This window comes from Oryctolagus cuniculus, chromosome 12, assembly GCF_964237555.1.
Source record: "Oryctolagus cuniculus chromosome 12, mOryCun1.1, whole genome shotgun sequence".
Classification (NCBI taxonomy): Eukaryota; Metazoa; Chordata; class Mammalia; order Lagomorpha; family Leporidae; genus Oryctolagus; species Oryctolagus cuniculus.
This window is the reverse complement of record NC_091443.1, coordinates 68,099,777-68,121,214: the sequence shown is the minus strand read 5'-3', so window position 1 is coordinate 68,121,214 and position 21,438 is coordinate 68,099,777. Positions and strand designations below refer to the sequence as shown.

The following is a 21,438-nucleotide window of genomic DNA, read 5'->3' as shown; positions in this document are numbered from 1 at the left end:
CCAAATACACACACACCCATTATATCTCTGTTTTTAGTATGTATTAGCTATTCAAACCAAAATTGTTTATTCTTTATTTTTTTAAGATTTATTTATTTTACTTGAAAGTCACAGTTAAACACAAAGAGAAAAGGAGAGGCAGAGAGAGTCTTCCATCTGCTGGTTCATTCCCCAGATGGCTGCAACAGCCAGAGCTGTGCTGATCCGAAGCCAGGAGCCAGGCGCTTCTTCTAGGTCTCCCATGCAGGTGCAGGGGCCCAAGGCCTAGGGCCATCTTCCACTGCTTTCCCAGGCCATAGTAGAGAGCTGGATCAGAAGAGGAGCAGCCAGGTCTCGAACTGGCACCCATATAGGATGCCGGCACTGCAGGCGGCAGCTTTACCCGCTATACCACAGTGTGGGCCCCTATTCTTTATATGTTAAATTCAGAATATATTTCAGTCTGATTTAGATCATTCACCATAAAGAGATGCTTATACATTTTCTCGGGGGGATAGCAGGAGTGGGGTAAAATAGCATAAATGCAGTGGAAAGAGGATGGATTTATTCAAATAACCCTAGGTTTGAATTGCAGCTCCATCACCAATAACTGTGATTTTTAGGAAAGCTGCTTAACTTTTTCAAAGTTGGAGTCATCCAACCTAGAAAATGGGAATAGTGTGTGACTCAAGCAGAATCCTGTGAAAATGATATATATCAGAGATATGGGGATGTGTGCCTGAGAGGGACTAGCCACTTGCATCTATTTTCTTTTCCTCTGGGCACACAGTCCCGGTTTCAGCGAGGTAGTGACACACTACAAGGCTCTGGCCAGTAGAATGGGAGGGAGATGACCGGTGGGTCCCTCACCACTCTCCCCAGCCATGGACTGAGTGCAGATCACATGGAAGCCATGGAAGACAGAAGAGGAAGGATGTCAAGATGGAAGGAACCCAGGTCCCAAGTTGCCTGCTGGTCACGAATCCCCGTTTGGCCTTTATGAAAGTGAGAATTCAAGGGGCCAGGGCTGTGGCATAGCAAGTTAAAGCCCTAGCCTGAAATGCCAGCATCCCATATGGGCATTGGTTCGAGGCCTAGCTGCACCACTTCTGATCCAACTCTCTGCTTTGGCCTGGGAAAGCAGTAGAAGATGGCCCAAGTCCTTGGGCCCCTGCACCCTCGTGGGAGACCCGGAAGAAGCTCTTGGCTACTGGCTTCAGATCGGCACAGCTCTGGCCATTGCGGCCAATTGGGGAGTGAACCATCAGATGGAAGACCTCTCTCTCTGCTTCTGCCTCTCCTCTCTCTGTGTAACTCTGACTTTCAAATAAATAGATAAATCTTTAAAAAAAAAAAAAAAAAAAAGTGAGAATTTAAGCTGTTGTTTAAGCCCCGGGGGCAGTTGTGTTTACTTTGATTAAATATATGTATGGGTATACTACTTTAGCTAGTTCAAGGAAGTAGAATTAAAAGATTAGTTTGGTGCAGAAAAAAAAAAGAGTTGCTTATATTCCAGCTCAGTGATAAGGCCCAAGTAATCTTACAGCAAAAAATAAATATTCAGTCATCTTACTCCTTCCTCCAATGCTAAATTCAGCCAGGTAAAATGATTTATTCATACCATAGCTTACCCTACATGTATAAAGTAGCAAAATATGTTAGAACTGATGTACTAATAGGTCCCAGAATTTTCATAAAAATCTCTTTTAAAATATTTAATTTGTTAAATTTCCATTTAGATTTAAATATGACCATTCAAGTTTAACTGAAGCTAATAGGGTAGTAACTTTCATAGAAATCTAGAGTTCCAGTTGTAAAAGTTCCTGAGTCTCCTTTAAGAAAAATCAATCTTACATGCACTCCTTTTGTCTTGAAAACTTTATTGTGAGCTCTGTGACTGAAGACCCACCCAAAGTAAGAATGAGAAGATTGGAACAAGTATAATTCGGTTGTTGATTGAAAGCGTCACTCTCTCTTAAGCATGTGGATTAAAAAGAATGCTTATCTTTATCTGCATTCATCACATGAAAAATACTGTCAAAGAAAAAAGTTTAAACACTGATTAGTCCTTTCATGGTATTTTTCCAAAATTTAATTTTTTCACCTTGAAAGAGCTTTTTGCTTGTTTTATCAGAGTAAATGCTCGTATTAATATTAGCTAGAAAGTCCTGTCTATGCCTTATACTTGTACTTTTTAATTATAAATCTACTTAAAATTTTGTTTTCTTTTTTTTTCCTTTTTATTTCTCAGTACTTGCTCTAAAAGACATTTTGACAGCTGATTAATAAAAACTAACAGTGTCTTTTCTTTTCACTGAAGAAACTAGACTATATGGCACACTCCTTATTAATATCTTTGGTAGCATTAGTCTATGAGATCTCTAGGAACCACCGGGATTCCAGTACTGTTAACCACTGGCAGGTATTAGCACTCATAGTGTAGACAAGTGAATTTTCAGCTGTAGGTTGCAGGAGCACAGTGGACCTTGTAAGAGTGAGCGTCTTTGTGCCAAGGAGCTCTGTTTATGGTTTTGTTTTACTTTATTTTGTGTGTAGGTTTACCTTATCTGAAAATTTACCAAGTGAGGTAATTTTAAGTGTTTAGAAAAATTGTCACTAGGTTATGGGTTGTCAGATGCAACAAGCACACTCACACTTTCCCAGGGTTCCCATTATGTCTGAAGTGTTGCATTGGACATATTTATACTAAAAATATTATTTGTTGTTTATCTGAAATGCAAATTTAACTGGGTATCCAGTACTTCTGGCAGATCTGCTGGGTTAGCTGTATAATTTAGCATCCAAACCAGGATGTTTTGATAGTGAAATGGGGCACTGTTAATAATTATGCTAGGAAAACAAACATAAACTGGGACTGTCCTGGGGAAATTGAAAAGTATGATCAACCTAATTAAGAGGTTTTAAAGTAATTTGAAAAAATGATTTATTTATTTGAAAAGCAGAGTGACAGAGAGAGAGGGAGAGACAGAGAGCTCTTCCATTTGCTGGTTGACTCCCCAAATGCCCACAACAGCAAGGGGGTGAGCTGGGCAGAAGCCAGGATCCCAGATCTTCATCCATGTCTCAACATGGGCGGCAGGGTCACAGGTGCTTGGGCCATCATTTGCTGCCTTCCCAGGTGCATTAGCAGTAAGCTGGATCAGGAGCAGAGCAGCCAGGACTCCAATAGGGTGTGCAGTCATCCCACCTGGAAAATCAACCTACTGTGCCGTAATGCCCACCCCTTGAAATAATCTTTAATTATTGGCTTTAAATGTTAATAGCCATTCACATCTGTATATCATCAATTTCTGTGGCTATACATCTTTATAAATGTAAAGTGTATGACTGTCTGATTTTTACAGTTAAAAATTCATTAAAACATCTTAAAAACTAGTGGCCAATTGCTTGCCCCTGATTAAAGTTCTCCTTCTAGGAGGCTCCCACTAGTAAATGATATTTTACAGCTTAAACTTTTAAAATTATTTATTCTTGAGGACGGCGCTATGGAGTAGCAGGTAAAGCAGCTGGCTGCAGTGCCAGCATCCCATGTGGGCACCAGTTCAAGTCCTGGCTGCTCCACTTCCGATCCAGCTCTCTGCCATGGCCTGGAAAAGCAGTAGAAGATGGTCCAAGTCCTTGGGCCCCTGCACCCATTGGGAGACCCAGGAGAATCTCTAAGCTCCTGACTTCAGGTCAGTGTAGCTCCATCCGGTGCTGCCATTTGGGAAGTGAACCAGGGATGGAAGATCCCTCTTTCTCTGCCTCTGCCACTGTCTCTCTATAACTCTGCCTTTCAAATAAATAAATAAATTATTTATTTATTCTTTCTTTATATTACTTATATATGTGTATGTTACCACAAGCAATTATAACTTACTTATAACCTAAGAAATTCCATGTGTTTTCTTTGATTCAAGTCTTCACTGTTTATTTCATTTGGGGGATTTAGTAAATTACTATTCGTATTTTTTTTATTATTTTTTTTAAATTTTTTATTTAGTTATTTATTTTTATTTTTGACAGGCAGAGTAGACAGTGAGAGAGAGAGACAGAGAGAAAGGTCTTCCTTTTGCCGTTGGTTCACCCTCCAATGGCCACTGCGGCCAGCGCACCGTGCTGATCCGATGGCAGGAGCCAGGTACTTATCCTGGTCTCCCATGGGGTGCAGGGCCCAAGCACTTGGGCCATCCTCCACTGCACTCCCTGGCCACAGCAGAGAGCTGGCCTGGAAGAGGGGCAACCGGGACAGAATCCGGCGCCCCGACCAGGACTAGAACCCGGTGTGCTGGCGCCACAAGGTGGAGGATTAGCCTAGTGAGCCGCGGCGCCGGCCTTATTCATATATTTTTTAAAGGTTTTTTTATTTATTTGAAAGTCAAGAGTTACACAGAGAGAGGAGAGGCAGAGAGAGGTCTTCCATCCGCTGGTTCCCTCTCCAGGTGGCTGCACTGATCTAAAGCTAACCCAGGAGCCAGAAGCTTCCTGAGGGTCTTCCCACACAGGTGTAGGGGCCCAAGGATGTGGGCCATCTTTTGCTTTTCCAGGCCATGGCAGAGAGCTGGATCAGAAGTGGAGCAGCCAGGACTTGAACCAGTGCCCACATGGGGGTGCCAGCACTGCAGGGGGTGGTGGCTTTAGCCACTACTGCACAGCCTGGCCCCACTATTCATATTTAACTTAACCTTCTTAATTAGACAGCCTTTTGTCAGCTTCCCTTGCTCAACCTTTGACATCCGTAAATATTTGAGTACCTGCAACATGCAAACCACTCTGCTTATATAACATGGGATAAGACCAGGTCCATGTTTTTAAAGAGCTTACAGTCTGCACTTTCTATTTTCAGTCTCTCTTCAACTTCATATATTTCAGTTGTCTAGTTGTCTTCATCTCTGCTGTTTTTTTTTTTTTTTTCCCCACAGGTAGAGTGGACAGTGAGAGAGAGAGACAGAGAGAAAGGTCTTCCTTTTGCCATTGGTTCACCCTCCAATGGCCGCAGCGGCCAGCACACCGCGCTGATCCGAAGGCAGGAGCCAGGTGCTTCTCCTGGTCTCCCATGCAGGTGCAGGGCCCAAGCACTTGGGCCATCCTCCACTGCACTCCCAGGCCATAGCAGAGAGCTGGCCTGGAAGAGGGGCAACTGGGACAGAATCCAGTGCTCCGACTCGGACTAGAACCCGAGTGCCGGCGCCGCAAGGCGGAGGATTAGCCTGCTGAGCCGCGGCGCCGGCCTGCTGTTTCTTTTTTTTAATCTTTGGGTTTTTTTCGTTTGTTTTCTTCTGTTCAAATTATGACAATTCATATGTCAGGAATAGGTGTACCATGGTATTGATTAGGAACTGTATGTTTTTGTCTTATTCCAACATCTGTTCTACAGATACATGGGATTTTATAGGAGTTTTGGCTACTTTAATTAGTTGTCAGAAAATAGTCTATAACTGCTAGATAATTTCTCTGCATTATAATTGATAAATGATAATAAAAATGTATCAAAGTCCAATATACTTGAACTGCCTGGAACATAGATAACAGTTTTCCAGACTGTTTTTTTTTTTTTTTTCAGACTGTTTTAACTTAACAGGATTAATGTCAAAGTTTTCTAAAGAGAAAAACTCTTCTGCTTTTATTGTTTTGAGTGTCAATACATGTTTTCTCTAATATTAACTGTTTTAAAATATACTTCACAGTGCCCTTTTTTATCTTTGAAAAGATAAAATTATTTTTACTTTATATTCACGTTGATAGAAAACTCAAATCATACAAAAGTATATGCAGTACGAAGTTATTCCTATTGTCTAGCCAGCAATTCTCCTTATCCAGAGTAACCAGTTTTTAATGATTATTTTATATAATCCTTCTGGAAATTACATTGCAGATGACTATTTATGTATTCTCTCTTTTCCTCTTTTTGTTTACATGAATGATAGATTATCCTTCACAATGTTGTATGCTTTGCTTTTTTTTTTCACTGAACACTATTTCTTGGAGATTATTCTCTTTTTTTTAAGATTTATTTATTTATTTGAAAGAGTTACAGAGAGAGGGAGATCTTCTATCCACTGTTTGACTCTCCAAATGGCCACAATATCCAGGGTTTGGGCAAGCTGAAGCCAGGAGGGTGGGAGGGGCCAGTCGGGAGGGGCCCAAGCACTTAGAACATCTGCTGCTGCTTTCCCAGGCCCATATAGCAGGGAGCTGGATTGGAAGTGGAGCAGCCAGGACTCAAACTGGTGTTCATCTGGGATGCTGATATTGCAGGCTCAACTCACTGTGCACAATACCTGCCCCCTTGGAGATTATTCTTATATCAGAACAAGCTTTCTTGGTTTTTTGTTTTAATACCTACATAGTATTCTGTGTTACAAGGGCGCTACTAATCACTTCATAAAGCTAGTGCCATTTAAAACTTCTACCAGTATATCTTGCTAACTCCGGCTATTATCAAACTTTAGGGAACTTAGTAGAGGAAAAAGAGGATCTTATTTGAATTTATCTTACTATCATTGATTTTGAGAGTTTGCCATTTCTGTTTATGTGAGTTTGTGGGTTTTACCAATTTTTCTTCTGAATTGTTCGCTTTAATTTTGTTTTTAAAATGTACATTTTTAATACTGGAAAATTCATATGTGCTCATGTGCATTACAAATATTCTTTTCAGTTTGTCACTGTTTTACCTTGTATATATGGTCTGTAAGTTTACATAGTTGTGACTATCAGGTGATACGAGTGGAGGGTAGAGATCAATAAGGGTGAATTAGTGAAGAATCAGATCAGCCAAGCTGCTAAACACTTTTTAAATGAGAAAAGTGATGTAGCAAAAGTGTTTTAGTGCTTTTATCTCCTTAAAGGAAAGAAAATATGGGGCTGGTGCAGTGGCACAGTAGGTTAATCCTCTGCCTTTGGCACCAGCATCCATATAGGCACCAATTCGAGTCCTGGTTGCCCCTGTTCCAATCCAGCTCTCTGCTATGCCATGGGAATGCAGTGGAAGATGGCCCAAGTCCTTGGGCTGCTGCACCCACATGGGAAACCAGGAGGAAACCACTGTCTCCTGGCTTTAGATCGGCGCAGCTCCAGTTGTTGCAGCCATTTGGGGAGTGAACCAACGGACGGAAAACCTTTCTCTCTCTCTCTCTCCCACTCACTATCAGTAAATCTACCTCTCAAATAAATAAATAAATAAATAAAATCTTTAAAAAAGGAAAGAAAATATAAATAAAAGCCTATACAATGTCTAGTTGTTATAACGATGCTGAATATATATTTGTTTTATATATTTCACCTTAGAGGTTTTGTCGGCTATGATTAGTGTGCTGTTGGTGTATATATTAATGGGATTCCTCTTATATGAAGCTGTGCAAAGAACTATCCATATGAACTATGAGATAAACGGAGATATAATGCTCATCACTGCAGCTGTTGGAGTTGCAGTTAATGTAATGTAAGTTCTGTATTTTTCATGTTAATATTTTAAGTAAATGTGAATGTAGAAACTATTGTAGATCTAATCAGTAATGATTTCACATTTTCATATTTTCAGATTACATAGCACATTAATATTTTTTATAAAAACACTTGGGCAGGGCCGGCATTGTAGTATAGTAGGTAAAGCCACCTCCTGTGACATCAGCATCCCATATGGGTATCTGTTCAAGTCCCAGCTGCTCCAGTTCCTATCCAACTCCCTGCTAATGCACCTGAGAAAGCAGCAGAGGATGGCCCAAGTGCTTGAGCCCCTGCACCCATGAGGGAGACTGGGAAGAAGCTCCTGCCTCCTGCTTCAGCCTGGCCCAGCCTTGGCCATTCTGCCCATTTGGGGAGTGAACCAGTGGATGAAAGACTGATCAATCTCAATCTCTCTCTCTGTATCTGTCTCTCTGTCTCCCTGCTCTGTAACTCTGCCTTTCAAATAAATAAATCATTTTTAAAGGAAAAAAAAAAAAGAACACTTGGGCATTCTAAGTTCCTTGTTAGTTTGCTCAGATATACTGCAATTCGACTAAAACCCGAGAATTTAAATAGGACAAAGATTTTTGTTGTTTGACTTTTAGGATATATAATGTTAACTATATTTTTAAACTGCTAATTGTTTTTCCTAAAAGCTGCTACATTTAAATTATATACTTAGTCATTTAGACCAGGATTGAGAAAACTTTTTTTTTTTATTTATTTTATGTATCTGAAGAGCAGAGTTACAGAGAGAGGGAGAGACAGAGAGAGAGGTCTTCCATCTGCTGGTTCACTCCTCAGTAGCCTCAATGGTCAGTGCTGGGCTAGGCCAACACCAGGATTCTCCTAGGTCTCTAAAGTGTGTACATGGGCTCAAGCACTTGGGCCATCTTCTGCTGCTTTTCCAGGCACGTTAGCAGGGAGCTGGATCAGAAGTAGGGAAGCCAAGTCTCAAACCGGTGCCCATATGGCATGCCAGAATCAAAGGCAGATGCTTTATCCACTGTGCCACATGCCAGTCCCAGTAAACTTTTTCTGTAAAGGGCTAGATAGTAAGTATTTGCTCTGAGAACCATACCTCCTCAAAGCTGTTCACCTCTGCTGTTAGAGAATGAAAGCAGCCACACTCAGGATATATAAACAAATGAACATGGCCCTGTTCCAGTAAAACTTTATGTACAAAAACAGTTGGTGGCCACATATGATGTAGCAGCCATAGTTTACCAATCCCTGCCCAAAGTGGCTTCTATTTATACCCAGAATACAATCAAAAGTCCTTACAAAACCCTTTTTATAAGACCTTTTATACCTTTTCAACTCATCCCTTAGCACTTTTGCTCATTTAATTTTGGTCACAATGGCTGTCTTTTTTTTCTCAAGTAACTGGAATACATTTTCATTGTAGGGCTGTTCTGTCCTCTGTTCTGGCTGGAGCAGGCCTTCCCTGACCACTCTTCTCATCATTCTCCATCCCATTACAATGCTTCATGTTTCCTCATAGCATTTCACATTACCTGTCTGTACATTATTTATTTGCTTGCTTCTCTGCCTTCTCTACTAGAACATAAGCTCCATGGGGTAGGGAAGATTGGTCATAGTCACTGCTTTGAAGCCAACATCTAGAACAGAATACTAATAGGTGCTCGAGTTCTTATTAAATGAATTGGTTTCATGCTGCTTCATTAGTGTCATGACTAGTAGCATATTGTTGTCAATAATATTAGGAAAAATAATAATGTTTTCTTTTGTTTTTAACAGAATGGGTTTTCTGTTGAATCAGTCTGGTCATCATCACTCCCATTCCCATTCCCTGCCTTCAAATTCTCCTACCACAGGTTCTGGTAGACACAGCCATGGGCAGGATAGCCTGGCAGTTAGAGCTGCATTTGTACATGCCTTGGGAGATTTGGTACAGAGCGTTGGTGTGCTAATAGCTGCATACATCATACGATTCAAGGTAATACTATTGCTAATTTTTCTATTTAATACTATTGCTAATTTTTCTATTTTCTATTATAATATTAATCTATTTCAAGATGGATTTAATTTCAACATTAAAACTAAAGTTGACTGTTTTTTATCAGTATACTGAACTTCAGTGCCAGTTCTATTCATTTTGCATTGCTATAAACTTAATTGGCTATCTGTGTAACACTTTGTTAGAAGTAAACACAATGGTATCACCTTACCAGGTAACTTATCTGTACCTGGTTTTGGTAATGCCTTCACTGAAGAACTCAATTTTCAGCCTTGTCACTGAACTAGTAGGTAATGAAATATATACTGGGCTCAAAATCTAGATATCTGAGTTATAGTCTTAGCTATGTTAGTTTTAATGCTTTGACCTTGAGCAAGTACCTCAACTTTATTTTTTTTTATTTTTTGACAGGCAGAGTGGACAGTGAGAGAGAGAGACAGAGAGAAAGGTCTTCCCTTGCTGTTGGTTCACCCTCCAGTGGCCGCCGTGGTCGGCACACCGTGCTGATCCAATGGCAGGAGCCAGGTACTTATCCTGGTCTCCCATGGGGTGCAGGGCCCAAGTACTCGGGCCATCCTCCACTGCACTCCCTGGCCACAGCAGAGAGCTGGCCTGGAAGAGGGGCAACCGGGACAGAATCCGGCGCCCCGACCAGGACTAGAACCCGGTGTGCCGGGGCCGCAAGGCGGAGGATTAGCCTAGTGAGCCGCGGCGCCGGCTAGTACCTCAGCTTTAAATTTGAGTTTCCTTGTCTTTAATTTGAAGGGCTTAAATACCTGCTAAAACTCCTTCCAGCTCTGATATTCTATAATTCTGGGTGAACGAGTTAGTGAAGGCACAGAGGAGAATAGAATAAGTGATAAAACTTCTGGAAATAAGTGCCGTGAGGAAAGTCATTGGAACAGTCAGGAAAGACTGACAGTGGTTCTCAGTTACAATATCTGAGTTTTAGAGAGATTCTCCAGTCCCACTAAAGAGTGCCAAATAATAGGGGATATATGCCTTGCTTTGCTTTATAGCAGAGGTGGGAACCTTTTTTTCTGTGAAGAGTCATTTAGATATTTATAACATCATTCGCAGGCCATACAAAATTATCAGCTTAAAAATTAGCCTGCTATAGATGTATTGAATTTCAAGTGCTGCCTGTCATTGTGTTGGCAGGGCCAGGCCAAATGATTTTGCAGACCTTATATGGCCCACAGGCTGGACATTCCCCACCCTTGCTCTGTAGTTTCTGTTATGTCTGTCTATATTTAATCATAAAACTTTGATCTGTTACCTTTTAGCCAGAATACAAGATTGCTGATCCCATCTGTACATATGTATTCTCATTACTTGTGGCTTTTACAACATTTCGCATCATATGGGACACAGTAGTGATAATACTGGAAGGTAAGGCTCATTAATATCCTCATTATGGGTTTATCACTTTGTTGTTTTTTTGTTTGTTTTTGTTTTTGTTTTTAGTTTATTTATTTATTTATTTATTTATTTAACAGGTAGAGTTATAGACAATGAGAGACAGACAGAGAGAAAGTTTTCCTTCCGTTGGTTCACTCCCCTAATGGCCGCTACAACCAGTGCTGCACCGATCCGAAGCCAGGAGCCAGGTGCTTCCTCCTGGTCTCCCATGTGGGTGCAGGGGCCCAAGCACTTGGGCCATACTCCACTGCCCTCCCGGGCCACAGCAGAGAGCTGGACTGGACTGGAAGAGGAGCAACTGGGACTAGAACCTGGCACCCATACTGGATGCCGGCGCCACAAGGCGGAGGATTAACCAAGTGAGCCACGGCGCTGGCCCAGGGTTTATCACTTTGTAATTCAGATTTAGAGTCCGCAGGCGCCGCGGCTCACTAAGCTAATCCTCCGCCTAGCGGCGCCAGCACACCCGGTTCTAGTCCCGGTTGGGGCGCCGGATTCTGTCCCGGTTGCCCCTCTTCCAGGCCAGCTCTCTGCTGTGGCCAGGGAGTACAGTGGAGGATGGCCCAGGTTCTTGGGCCCTGCACCCCATGGGAGACCAGGAAAAGCACCTGGCTCCTGGTTCCTGCCACCGGATCAGCGCGGTGCGCCGCTGCGGCCATTGGAGGGTGAACCAACGGCAAAAGAAGACCTTTCTCTCTGTCTCTCTCACTGTCCACTCTGCCTGTCAAAAAAAAAAAAAAAAAAAAAAAGATTTAGAGTCAGAGAGGGCAGTCTAGGTAGGAGCCATGTCTTCTGCTTTTTATTGGTACTTATCATGGTATATAACACTACCTTATGTGTATATAATATAGAAGGATTAACACACTCTCCCATCTATTTCCATTTTAACCTTTTTAAAAGCTAAGCCAAGTACGTCAGGCATACAATGAGGTAAATTAGCTACATTACAGACAAGAAAATTGAGGTTCAGAGGGATAAAAAAAAAAGCTTGATTGAAGTCCTGCTGGTGATAAACTGTGGGACTAGGACAAGTGTGCAACTTGATTTTTTGTATTTATTTGAAAGGCCAAGTTACATGAAGAGAGAGGCAGAGATACAGAAAGAGATCTTCCATCCACTGGCTCACTCCCCAAATGGCTGCAATGGCCAGGGCTGAGACAAGCCAAAGCCAGGAGTCAGGTGCTTCATCCAGGTCTCCCATGTGGGTACAGGGGCCCAAGCACTTGGGCCATTTCCCACTGTTTTACCAGGTGCATTAGCAGAGAGCTGGATTAGAATTGGAATAGCTGGGATGAAAATCATCACATGTATGGGATGCTGGCATTGCAGGCAGTGGCTTATCCCATTGCACCCCCCCAACTTGATTCTTAATGTAGTTATGCTTAGTGGTTTATTCATTCCTTAATTCCTATTAAACTTGCCACGTTGTTGAATTTACAACATCCTAACAACATTAAAGTAAAAGTTCTCAGCAATAGACTTACCATCATTGTATGTTTCTTTTTTTTTTTTTCTTTTTTTTTGCCTATTCTTGCTTTTCTGTGAAACAGAATATTCTGGTTCAGTTGACATTGCTTTTTAGTGAGAATGAACTTTTTTTAAAAGCATGTATTCACCTCTTGTGTACTATCCTCCATCTTTTGAAAAGACATGTATGTATAGTTTATCTTAAAGTGTTAATATATTTTAAAGTATTTGTTTAAACTGAATTTGGCAAAACCATTTATTTTCTTTGAAAAAAATTATGCATTTTTAAATGTAAAACTTTTTTTTCCAAATAAACTTTATTTATAAAGTATTTATTCCGAACTAATAGGGGTACCAAGCCACTTGAACATAGACTATATCAAGGAAGCCTTGATGAAAATAGAAGATGTTTATTCAGTGGACGATTTAAACATCTGGTCTCTCACTTCAGGAAAATCTACTGCCATAGTTCACATACAGCTAAGTATGTTGCTGAGGGTAAATAGGAGCATGGGGTTCATGGAGCTGCCTTAGGAACTAAACATCTGTGCTTTTCGTTAAGTAGGAACTTTTCTGCTAAAAAGCTTGGTTTTAAGGGAGGGGTGAGACTCTTCAAAGGGTGAGTTGCAGGGCACTACTGGTAGCAGAACAGTCATTTCTGACCTCTCTGAGGTGAGACATTACAAATTGATGTTCACTTTCAAATTAAAGGCAGTGAGTGTGCCTCTCATGTTCTTTTCTACATAAGAAAAACTAGAATCTTCTTTTTGTTTATCTTACAGATTGATGCTTTTTGGTTTTTTTTTTTATCAAAATAATGCATGCATGTGGTTTATTTAAAAAGTGAATGACAGGTTTATAACTGTCTGTTCTTTCTCTGAGAATGGACTGCAGAGATTAGAAAATGAGAATTCGTTTGGATATGTAAACTGACACACAAAAGGATGCCTCAGAAAGTTCACTGGAAAATGGAATTAAAAGATAAATTTATTTTGGTGCTAAAAATTGTAATCCATGCAGAGTTGTTTCATAATACACATTTTCCACTAACTTTTGGAAGAACTCTCGTACTTCTCTAATGGAATAGCTTAAAGGGGTAGAAATCAGACTAATAAAAGTATGTTCAGTCTATTATGGTTGAGTTTTTTTTCCCTGTATGTTATTCACTAATGTGTATTACAATGAATAGTAATGATGTTTTCTTGACATTGCAGTTCCTGGAAGTTCATCTAAATGGGAGGAAGTACAGTCCAAGGCAAAGCACTTGTTATTGAACACATTTGGCATGTATAAATGTACCATTCAACTTCAGAGTTACAGGCAAGAAGTGGACAGAACTTGCGCAAATTGTCAGAGTTCCAGTCCCTAACCTTCTGTATTTGGGGGACTACTGCCTTATTTATCCTGCAGTCACAGACTTGAGAGCAATAAATGCAAACCTAGATGAGAAAGTGGAGTCCCTGACAGCTGTGTCCATATCAAGTACTAGTCTCTCAAAACAATCACTCCAGCTTGACAGTGCCAGTCTCTGCTTAATGGTAAAGTGGGACTTCATGATTTTTCACATGAAGATGTTTCCAAAACATTGTTTACAGAAAGAGACGTGACTCTACAGATACCTCATAGAAGACAATCCAAGACCCTGCTTCGTTAATTTGACAGAGTATATATCTTAAAGGAAGCATCGACAATTCAGTATTTGCATTTAAAAATACTTTTTAAAGGCCATTTTCTATCAAGCCAGTGCTGGAAAACTGATGTTTTTAATTGTGTAATCTTGACACCCAGCTTCTGGAATTGCTGCTCTCTTTTTACACAGATTACTTCTCAACAGATTTCAGAAATTACTAGTAATTATCCAGAGAATGGAATGAGCATGTATTCCTAAGTGTTTCAGAAATGTTTTATTTCCCAAGTCTTAATGTTATTGTTATACTTTATAAACAGCTTTTTCCAGAAATAACAGGGTTTTAAATCTCAAAGTTAATGTTTGTGATTATTTGTAAATCTTACAAGAACCAAATCTTTACATATTGTGGTCACTGTCATTAAATTATTTAGGAAATATTTTCAGTGTTCTGAATGGCAGAAGATAGTCTTAACTCAAATTATTCTATAATGATTTAAAACAAAATAAAAGATCAAGGATGGGGTGTGGAATTTCAGATTTGTCTTTCTAAAATCACTTATTGTTCACAGAATTGTCTTAAGAACAGCAGGAGTGGGACGACAAAACAAACACACATCCTCTGTCCCATTAAGAATTACCAACATTTTGCAGTTTATTTAGTACCTTGGCTCCTGCCTCCATGCAGATAATCTGTTTGCACGTTTCAGAGTGAAACTCTCTAGAGGACCAAAGTTCAATTTTAATAACCCAACTCTCACATACAGATTAACTACATTATTTCAGAGAGAATTTCTGGTTTATTATGTAAGTTAAGGACTCTCTGTGGACTCCAGGAATCCAAATTGAAGAAATAATTTTGAGGATTTCCGATAATACAGTGGCAGAAATGCCCAGAAGTGATGGGGGAGATTTTATTTTGGGAAAACAAAACAGTAAAGGTTTTTTTTTTAACCTCACATGTATACGTATTTTAAATCACTGAAATCAGAATGGATATTAAATCTTCTGTAGGGAGGCTAAGCATAAAACTTTCCAAACTGAACAAAAACTAATTGGTAATGGTTATGCTAAGGAAGCAGCTGTGAATATTCATGTTTCACTGTGTTGCCACTGGTTTTGAGATTATCTTTGTGAACAAGAGGAGTCCCCTTTTAGTAGGGGCAATTTCCTGGAACAAGAATGGTTCTGGACTCTGCAGAGAATTAGAGTAGGGTAACAATGTTCTCTACAATCTATGTTGTAAATTGAAATCCTAGGTAGTCATTACTGATGTCTTGTAGTATAAATTAAGATTACAGAACAGATTTTATCTTCTAACCAAGTATCTTACTGCAAGTAAACCTAAGAAAACCTAGATTTACCTAAAAGATTGTTGGAAGTTGATGGTATCAATAAAAAGGTTGGTGGTACCTAATGAAACCCAATAGGTAGTTGTTGAATTGAATAGAACATTTACTTTATAGGATTTTTATTGTGAATCATTAAAAATAGTGATTTGAATTTCTCTAAAATTTCAGGAGAAAATAAATTATTGTAATCATAGGCAACTAAGAATAGGGAGAGACATTCAGTGGACACCTGAGCATTTATGGACTTTGAGTATCTAGTAAGAAGAAGGGAAAAATATGCATTATCTGCTATTGATTTTCCCATATCTATGAGCCTATTCCTTGTCAACTTTCATGTATCGTATATAGTTATATTTGGCTTTTCATATGAGCTGTTCCTTAAAAAGTTACTTGATGAAAACAATCTAAAATCCATTTGAGGATTGAAAAGGATCCTTTTGTAAAATACAAAAACACTGCAGACTTTTGTAAATTGTAATTATCATGTTCTGCTTAAAATGAGATTCATATAGTTTCCTTTGCTTTGCCTTTGTAGCACGAACTACAGATTTTGTATTTGTACTTCACTGGACCTACAGGATTTGAGAACTGATAGTTTTTGGGTTTTTTTTTTTTTTTTGTTTTTGTTTTTTTTTTTTTTTTTGTAAATTGACAAAACACACAGAGAAGAACATGAACAGTATTTAGAACCATGGCCTGCACTCCTTTTTATTTTTTTTTTAAGATTTATTTTATGTATTTGAAAGATAGTTATAGAGAGAAGTAGAAAGAGATAAAGAGAGAGAGGTCTTGCATCCACTGATTCACCACCCAAATGGCCACAGCCAATCCAAAGCCAGGAGCCAGGAGCTTCCTCCAGATCTCCCACACTGGTGCAAGGGCCCAAGCACTTCCGCCATCCTTTACTGCTTTTCTAGGCACATTAGCAGGGAGCTGGATTGGAAGTGGAGCAACCAGGACTTGAACTGGTGCCCATATGGGATTCTGGCGCTACAGGCTAGGGCTTTAACCTGCTGCACCACAGCGCTACCCCACCCTGCACACTTTCTGACAAAGAGCATTTGATCTCCCCTTCACCTGTTGGGCTACAACCACACTGTTAGTTACAGTTCTCAGCAGAGTACTCAAAGACTTCTCTCCTGCCCTGTGAAAGGCAGAGGCTGAGATGGACAAACACATAGCATGACTAACTTTGCAATGGAACAGCAGATCACAGTGTAAAAACTTGTCAGTTCTTCATTGTGATATATCATTATTTTTTTAGGTGCAGGCCATGAAGGCTTTTTTTTTTGGCGGGGGGGGACCAAGGAGACAATTTCAAATACTGGCAAATGTGTTACATTCCCATTGTGCTGGCAGTAAGTTTACATACCGACACACACACACACAATGAAAAGTAACTGAGTCTAAATACTTTTAGTACTTTCCAAAAGATTACTGCTTCTCTACGTCTTTTACAGCTTTATTCTTAGTTTTCATTTCGTTTGACAGTATATTGCTTTTCTCATTAATTTCTTTGATATTTTCATGAATTTTTTCCCTCTGACTTTCCATTTCAGCAGTTCATTTCTGCAGATCGTAAATGTAATATTGACAAATAAGATTCTTTTCTCTAAATATTTCATTTTCCAACTTGACAAATTCAGTAGCTATGTTTTTTTCTCCTTCTAAGCCATCCTTTTCCTTTTCTACTATGTTAACTCTGTTTAACTTCTCCTCTGTATTCACTTAATATTTCCACTCTCTGACACAAAACTTTGATAGGTTCATTTAGTCACCCATAACCAAATGTATCTTCTAAATATTCAAGCATACCCTAGTCGTGTTCAGTTTGGCCTTTTGGCCTCATCAGAGCAATCTTTTCAACTTCACCCTGCAAGATTAAAAAATTGTTATGGTCCAAGTCAAGATTTCCAACATCCTTAAAAGTCTTTCTTCCCGCTTATATGATAGAAACATTGTCTCTGTAGGGCGTTCAGGATATATAAAATTACTGTTAGGAATGCCTTCATCATCATCTCCTTCCTTATCAATTATCTTTTGAAAATGAACTTCTACAGTACCATTCTGAATATCCTTGTGTTCATCAGAATTATGTACTAGTACTGAGAGTTTTTTAGATCTTATTTTTTGTGCTTGATAACCAAATACAAAAAGCATAGAATAAATAACATTGGATTTGCCACTGCCATTTGGCCCAGTAATACAGGAAAAGTGTTTATGAAAAGGTCCCAGGATTCTTTCCCCAGCATAGGATTTGAAGTTCTGGTTTACAATACGAGTTCTCACAAGCTGTGGTGCTCCAGATATATCTTAATTAATATTTGCACATAATCAGAGTTCCTTGCATACATCAACCTGTGCAGCCTCTTGATTTGTTTTAGGAAAAGACCTATTGTTTCACTAAAGATCATGATGCCTTAGAAATACAAAAGGAGCACAATAAAGCATATTTTAGAGAAATTTGATATGCAGAACTAGAAGCTATTATATTGTAGCTCATGTGTCTCCATGAGCTATGCCTTATGTAATGTGATTTTCACAATTTACCACTCCCATCATTATTTACTAAATCACTGGATTTCTTAGTTTGCCATTGTCTTTTCATATTCAATTTTGGGTGCTTGATTTCCATTCTCAAGTTTCCTGCCCTTATGAGTCTCAGTGTTCTGTTTCTTCAACCCAGATATTCCGGCTGACAGTATTTGTCTCTAATAGAATTTTCCCAGAATAGGCATAATCAAGATCAGATCCATGAGCTTCTAATTTTAATATGAGAAAAAATTTGTGTTTCCAAGAAATGGCACCACTTAGAAGTGTGCTTCCAGATAGTTAGGGGCCTTTTCTTGACAGGTGATTGTTCCTAATCCAGATTCTTCTGCACACAAAACTTTGTAGAGTCATTGTGGTAGACAGAATTATTCCACACTGTGCAACCACAAGAGATCACTGCTAATAAGACGATGGGTCTTGTTTCTCAAATACTGCTCTCACAGCTTTGGTAGAGATAATCATTTGATCCTGAAACAAACAGTTCACTGAATTTATTTTCTTTTTTTTTTTTTTTTTTTAAGATTTAAAAGATTTAAAGTCAGAGTTACTCAGAAAGAGGAGAGGCGCAGAGAGAGAGAGAGGTCTTCCATTCGATGGTTCACTCCCCAATTGGCCGCAATGGCAGGAGCTGCGTCGATCAGGAGCCAGGAGCGTCTTCTGGGTCTCCCACGCGGGTGCAGGGGCCCAAGGACTTGGACCATCTTCCACAGCTTTCCCAGGCCATAGCAGAGAGCTGGATCGGAAGTGGAGCAGCCAGGTCTTGAACCAGCACCCATATGGGATGCCAGCACTTCAGGCCAGGGCATTAACCCACTGTGCCACAGCACCGGCCCCTGAATTTATTTTCTTTTTATACATTTGTATTAATTGGTTCATGATAAGGAATAACATGTTCTTACAGAATTTGAGCCCTTTTGAAATAAGATTTTAGGAAATTTTTCTGTTGATTACCTTGTAGATGGTAAATTCAATGTTATAGAATGTGTTCCTAGATATAAGATTAGTTAACTAAATCCAGTTTGTCTTTGAACTCAGCTTAGCTCCTGGGTGTTAGTCGTAAATGAGCAGTGATACCTTATTCTTTGCTGGGGTGAGGGAAGGTAAGTCTGATATCCAAGTAATTGATGAAGCATATTATCTCTATAGCCAAAATACCATTTGCAAACCCTAACTCCAGATCTGTCTTGTGAATCTTGTTGACCAGCACTTTGGATTATTTCACAGATCCCCACCAGGTATATTGTTTGTGATGTTAGTGGGAATGCACAGTTTGGAGGAGAAATTGTCAGGGGAGTGCCATGGTATCAAATTCTGTGTATTCACTCAGGCCAGGCAGTCACTGAATTCTTGTTCCCAAAGGGTTTAACCTACTTTTGGATCATATTGTGAGGACCAACCAACATTTTGTGATTTTTGGAGACTTTCCCAGTTCAGTCTATGAGAGGCAATTTAAATAATGCAAGTATATTCTGAAATAACACAGAATTGAAACATGCCAATATGTTACCTTTCCACTGAGAAGATACTGTATACTTGGAAAGCTTATGCTTCTCTGAATATGTGTTATTCAATAAGCCATATCGCAGTTTAAGAAATGTATATACTTTTTCATGTGCCCCTTCAGAAACCAGGTATTTTGCATATGATTGATTTTAGAAAGATTTTGAAGCTGGGGTTTGTCCATGTAATTAAGATCAAAATATATGTATATGTATTGTATTTGCAATTTTCAAATTGTAATTTCCTATACATTTATTAAATAAAGTATTGTCATGTGGTTTATTAAAAATTTTAAATATACAGTTCTTTAAGGTAAGTTTCTGTTCTTTTTATTAAGGAACAATAGTTGACCTTTTAACATATTCTTTAAAGGAAAAGCATTGAAAAATAGATTATAACCTAACTAGTTTTATAATCTCAGATTGTATAATATCATCTTAGAAATTTAAGAAATAAACCTGAAAAAATATTCCAGATAGGATAAAAATGGATATTAAAAACCTTTTTCTTTTGAAATCAGTCACTTGTACAGTCCCAGCAGCAAGCAGAAAAAAAAAGGAAAGAAGCAACTGTGAAAGCAAGGTTGGCAAGGACCCTCGAATGGCCTGATGACTCCACTGGTGGGGCCAGGGATCAGCAAACCACCCTCCCAGGCCAGACCTGTCCTGCAGCCTGTTCTGTGTGGCCCAAGAGCTAAGAGTGGGTTTTACATTTTTAATTTTTTTTAATCAGTGGAATAATAATACTCCATGACATAAAAATTAAGTGGACTTTAAGTATACTTCACTGTCCACAAATAACATTATTGGAATACAACACACTCATCCAATTACGTATGCTGATTTGCTCCCTGCAATGGCCAGGGCTGTACCAGACCAAAGCCTAGAGCCAGGAGCCTCAGCTGGGTCTGTCATGTGGTTGGCAGGGATCTAAGTATTAGAGTCATCTTCCACTGATTTTCTCAGGCCATTAGCAGGAATCTGAATCAAAGGTGGGGCAGCCAGGACACAAACCAGCATATGGGATGCCAGCCTTGCAGGTGGTGACTTTACCTGCCATGTCACACTAGCCACTCATAAATTTTTAAGACTTACTTGGCTTTCTTAATATTTCACTTAAGTTATAACAAAAAGTAGAGGAAATAAAAATGTACATCTAGCACCTTGTTCGTTTGTGCCTAATTGGAAGCTAATCAATGAAAAATAGCATTTTATCTGCTAAATAACAGGAAAATTGGTTGTCCTATTCTTAAAGTAATATATTCTTCAGAGATTTCAAATTATCAGCCTTTTGTCCAAAATCAACTAAGAAGTTTTAATTCAACCAGGGAAAAAACTATTCAAAAAAAAGTTACAAGATATAGGAGTAGATAAGTTATATTTGTAATCACAGATGTTACATATCACTTGATTACCTAGCTATAGTTCTATTTTGATGTGTCATTTTTTGGTTCATGCTAGATACTAAATTCTAATTTGAGGAGACAACTCCTGTTTGTGCTATACTTTCAGTTTTACTTACTAGTATAATACTCATATTTTGGTTATATTTTGAACTCCAACAATGGTTCCATTATAATTTCTATAAGCTATGAAATAGACTAGGCATAAATAGGAAGTATGAAGCCTTAGGACTAAACAGAATCCCTACCTGAATCATGTTTAAGGTTAGCAGACTTAAAAACCCAGCCGCAATGGAATGTCACCACCACTGTCATTGTCAAGCAGAATTTTGGTTTAACAGGCTCTCACGTGACTCTCACCATTAGATTCAAGTTTGGCTCGTGGCATTTACCCAGTCAACGTGAACATGATACTTTGTGAGTTACCAAATAGCTTCCATGTCTCCTGTCCTGGACTTTTCAGAACCTCATTCTGGTTTGATTTTCAAATTTCTAATGTCTGTTTCACTTGCCAGTTTTTGTAGTTTGGGTTGTGGTTGGTTTTGGTTTTAGTTTTTAACATTCATTTTAACCAGATGGTGACACTATGGGAAAATGTGTGGGTTTTTTTTTCCAAAATATATTGTTATTTTTTGGTAATAGTAGGATTTTTTTTAAAGATTTATTTTATTTATTTGGAAGACAGAGTTACAGAGAAAGGTAGAGCCAG

The 21,438-nt window shown here is 39.1% G+C and overlaps 1 protein-coding gene and 1 long non-coding RNA gene across 6 annotated transcripts in view; one reads left to right on the top strand and one right to left on the bottom strand.

Annotated features, from left to right (window-relative positions):
• The window catches only part of SLC30A4 (solute carrier family 30 member 4), a 40,745-nt gene extending 21,129 nt beyond the window's left edge, over window positions 1–19,616 (top strand). For 2 of the 4 annotated variants that reach the window (XM_017348066.3, XM_002717889.5), the window contains exons 4-8: window positions 7,267–7,420; window positions 9,187–9,385; window positions 10,693–10,798; window positions 12,645–12,779; window positions 13,510–19,616. In XM_017348066.3, coding sequence (XP_017203555.1) covers window positions 7,267–7,420; window positions 9,187–9,385; window positions 10,693–10,798; window positions 12,645–12,779; window positions 13,510–13,664 — 749 coding nt within the window. In that variant the 3' untranslated portion in view covers window positions 13,665–19,616. Of the gene's footprint in view, window positions 1–7,266; window positions 7,421–9,186; window positions 9,386–10,692; window positions 10,799–12,644; window positions 12,780–13,509 lie in introns of those variants that run through there. The other 2 variants (XR_011380892.1, XR_007910433.2) reach the window with 2 other exon arrangements.
• LOC103351113 (uncharacterized) overlaps window positions 1–21,438 on the bottom strand; it is a 45,203-nt gene that overhangs the window by 8,537 nt on the left and 15,228 nt on the right. The gene's annotated exons all lie outside the window — the stretch shown is intronic.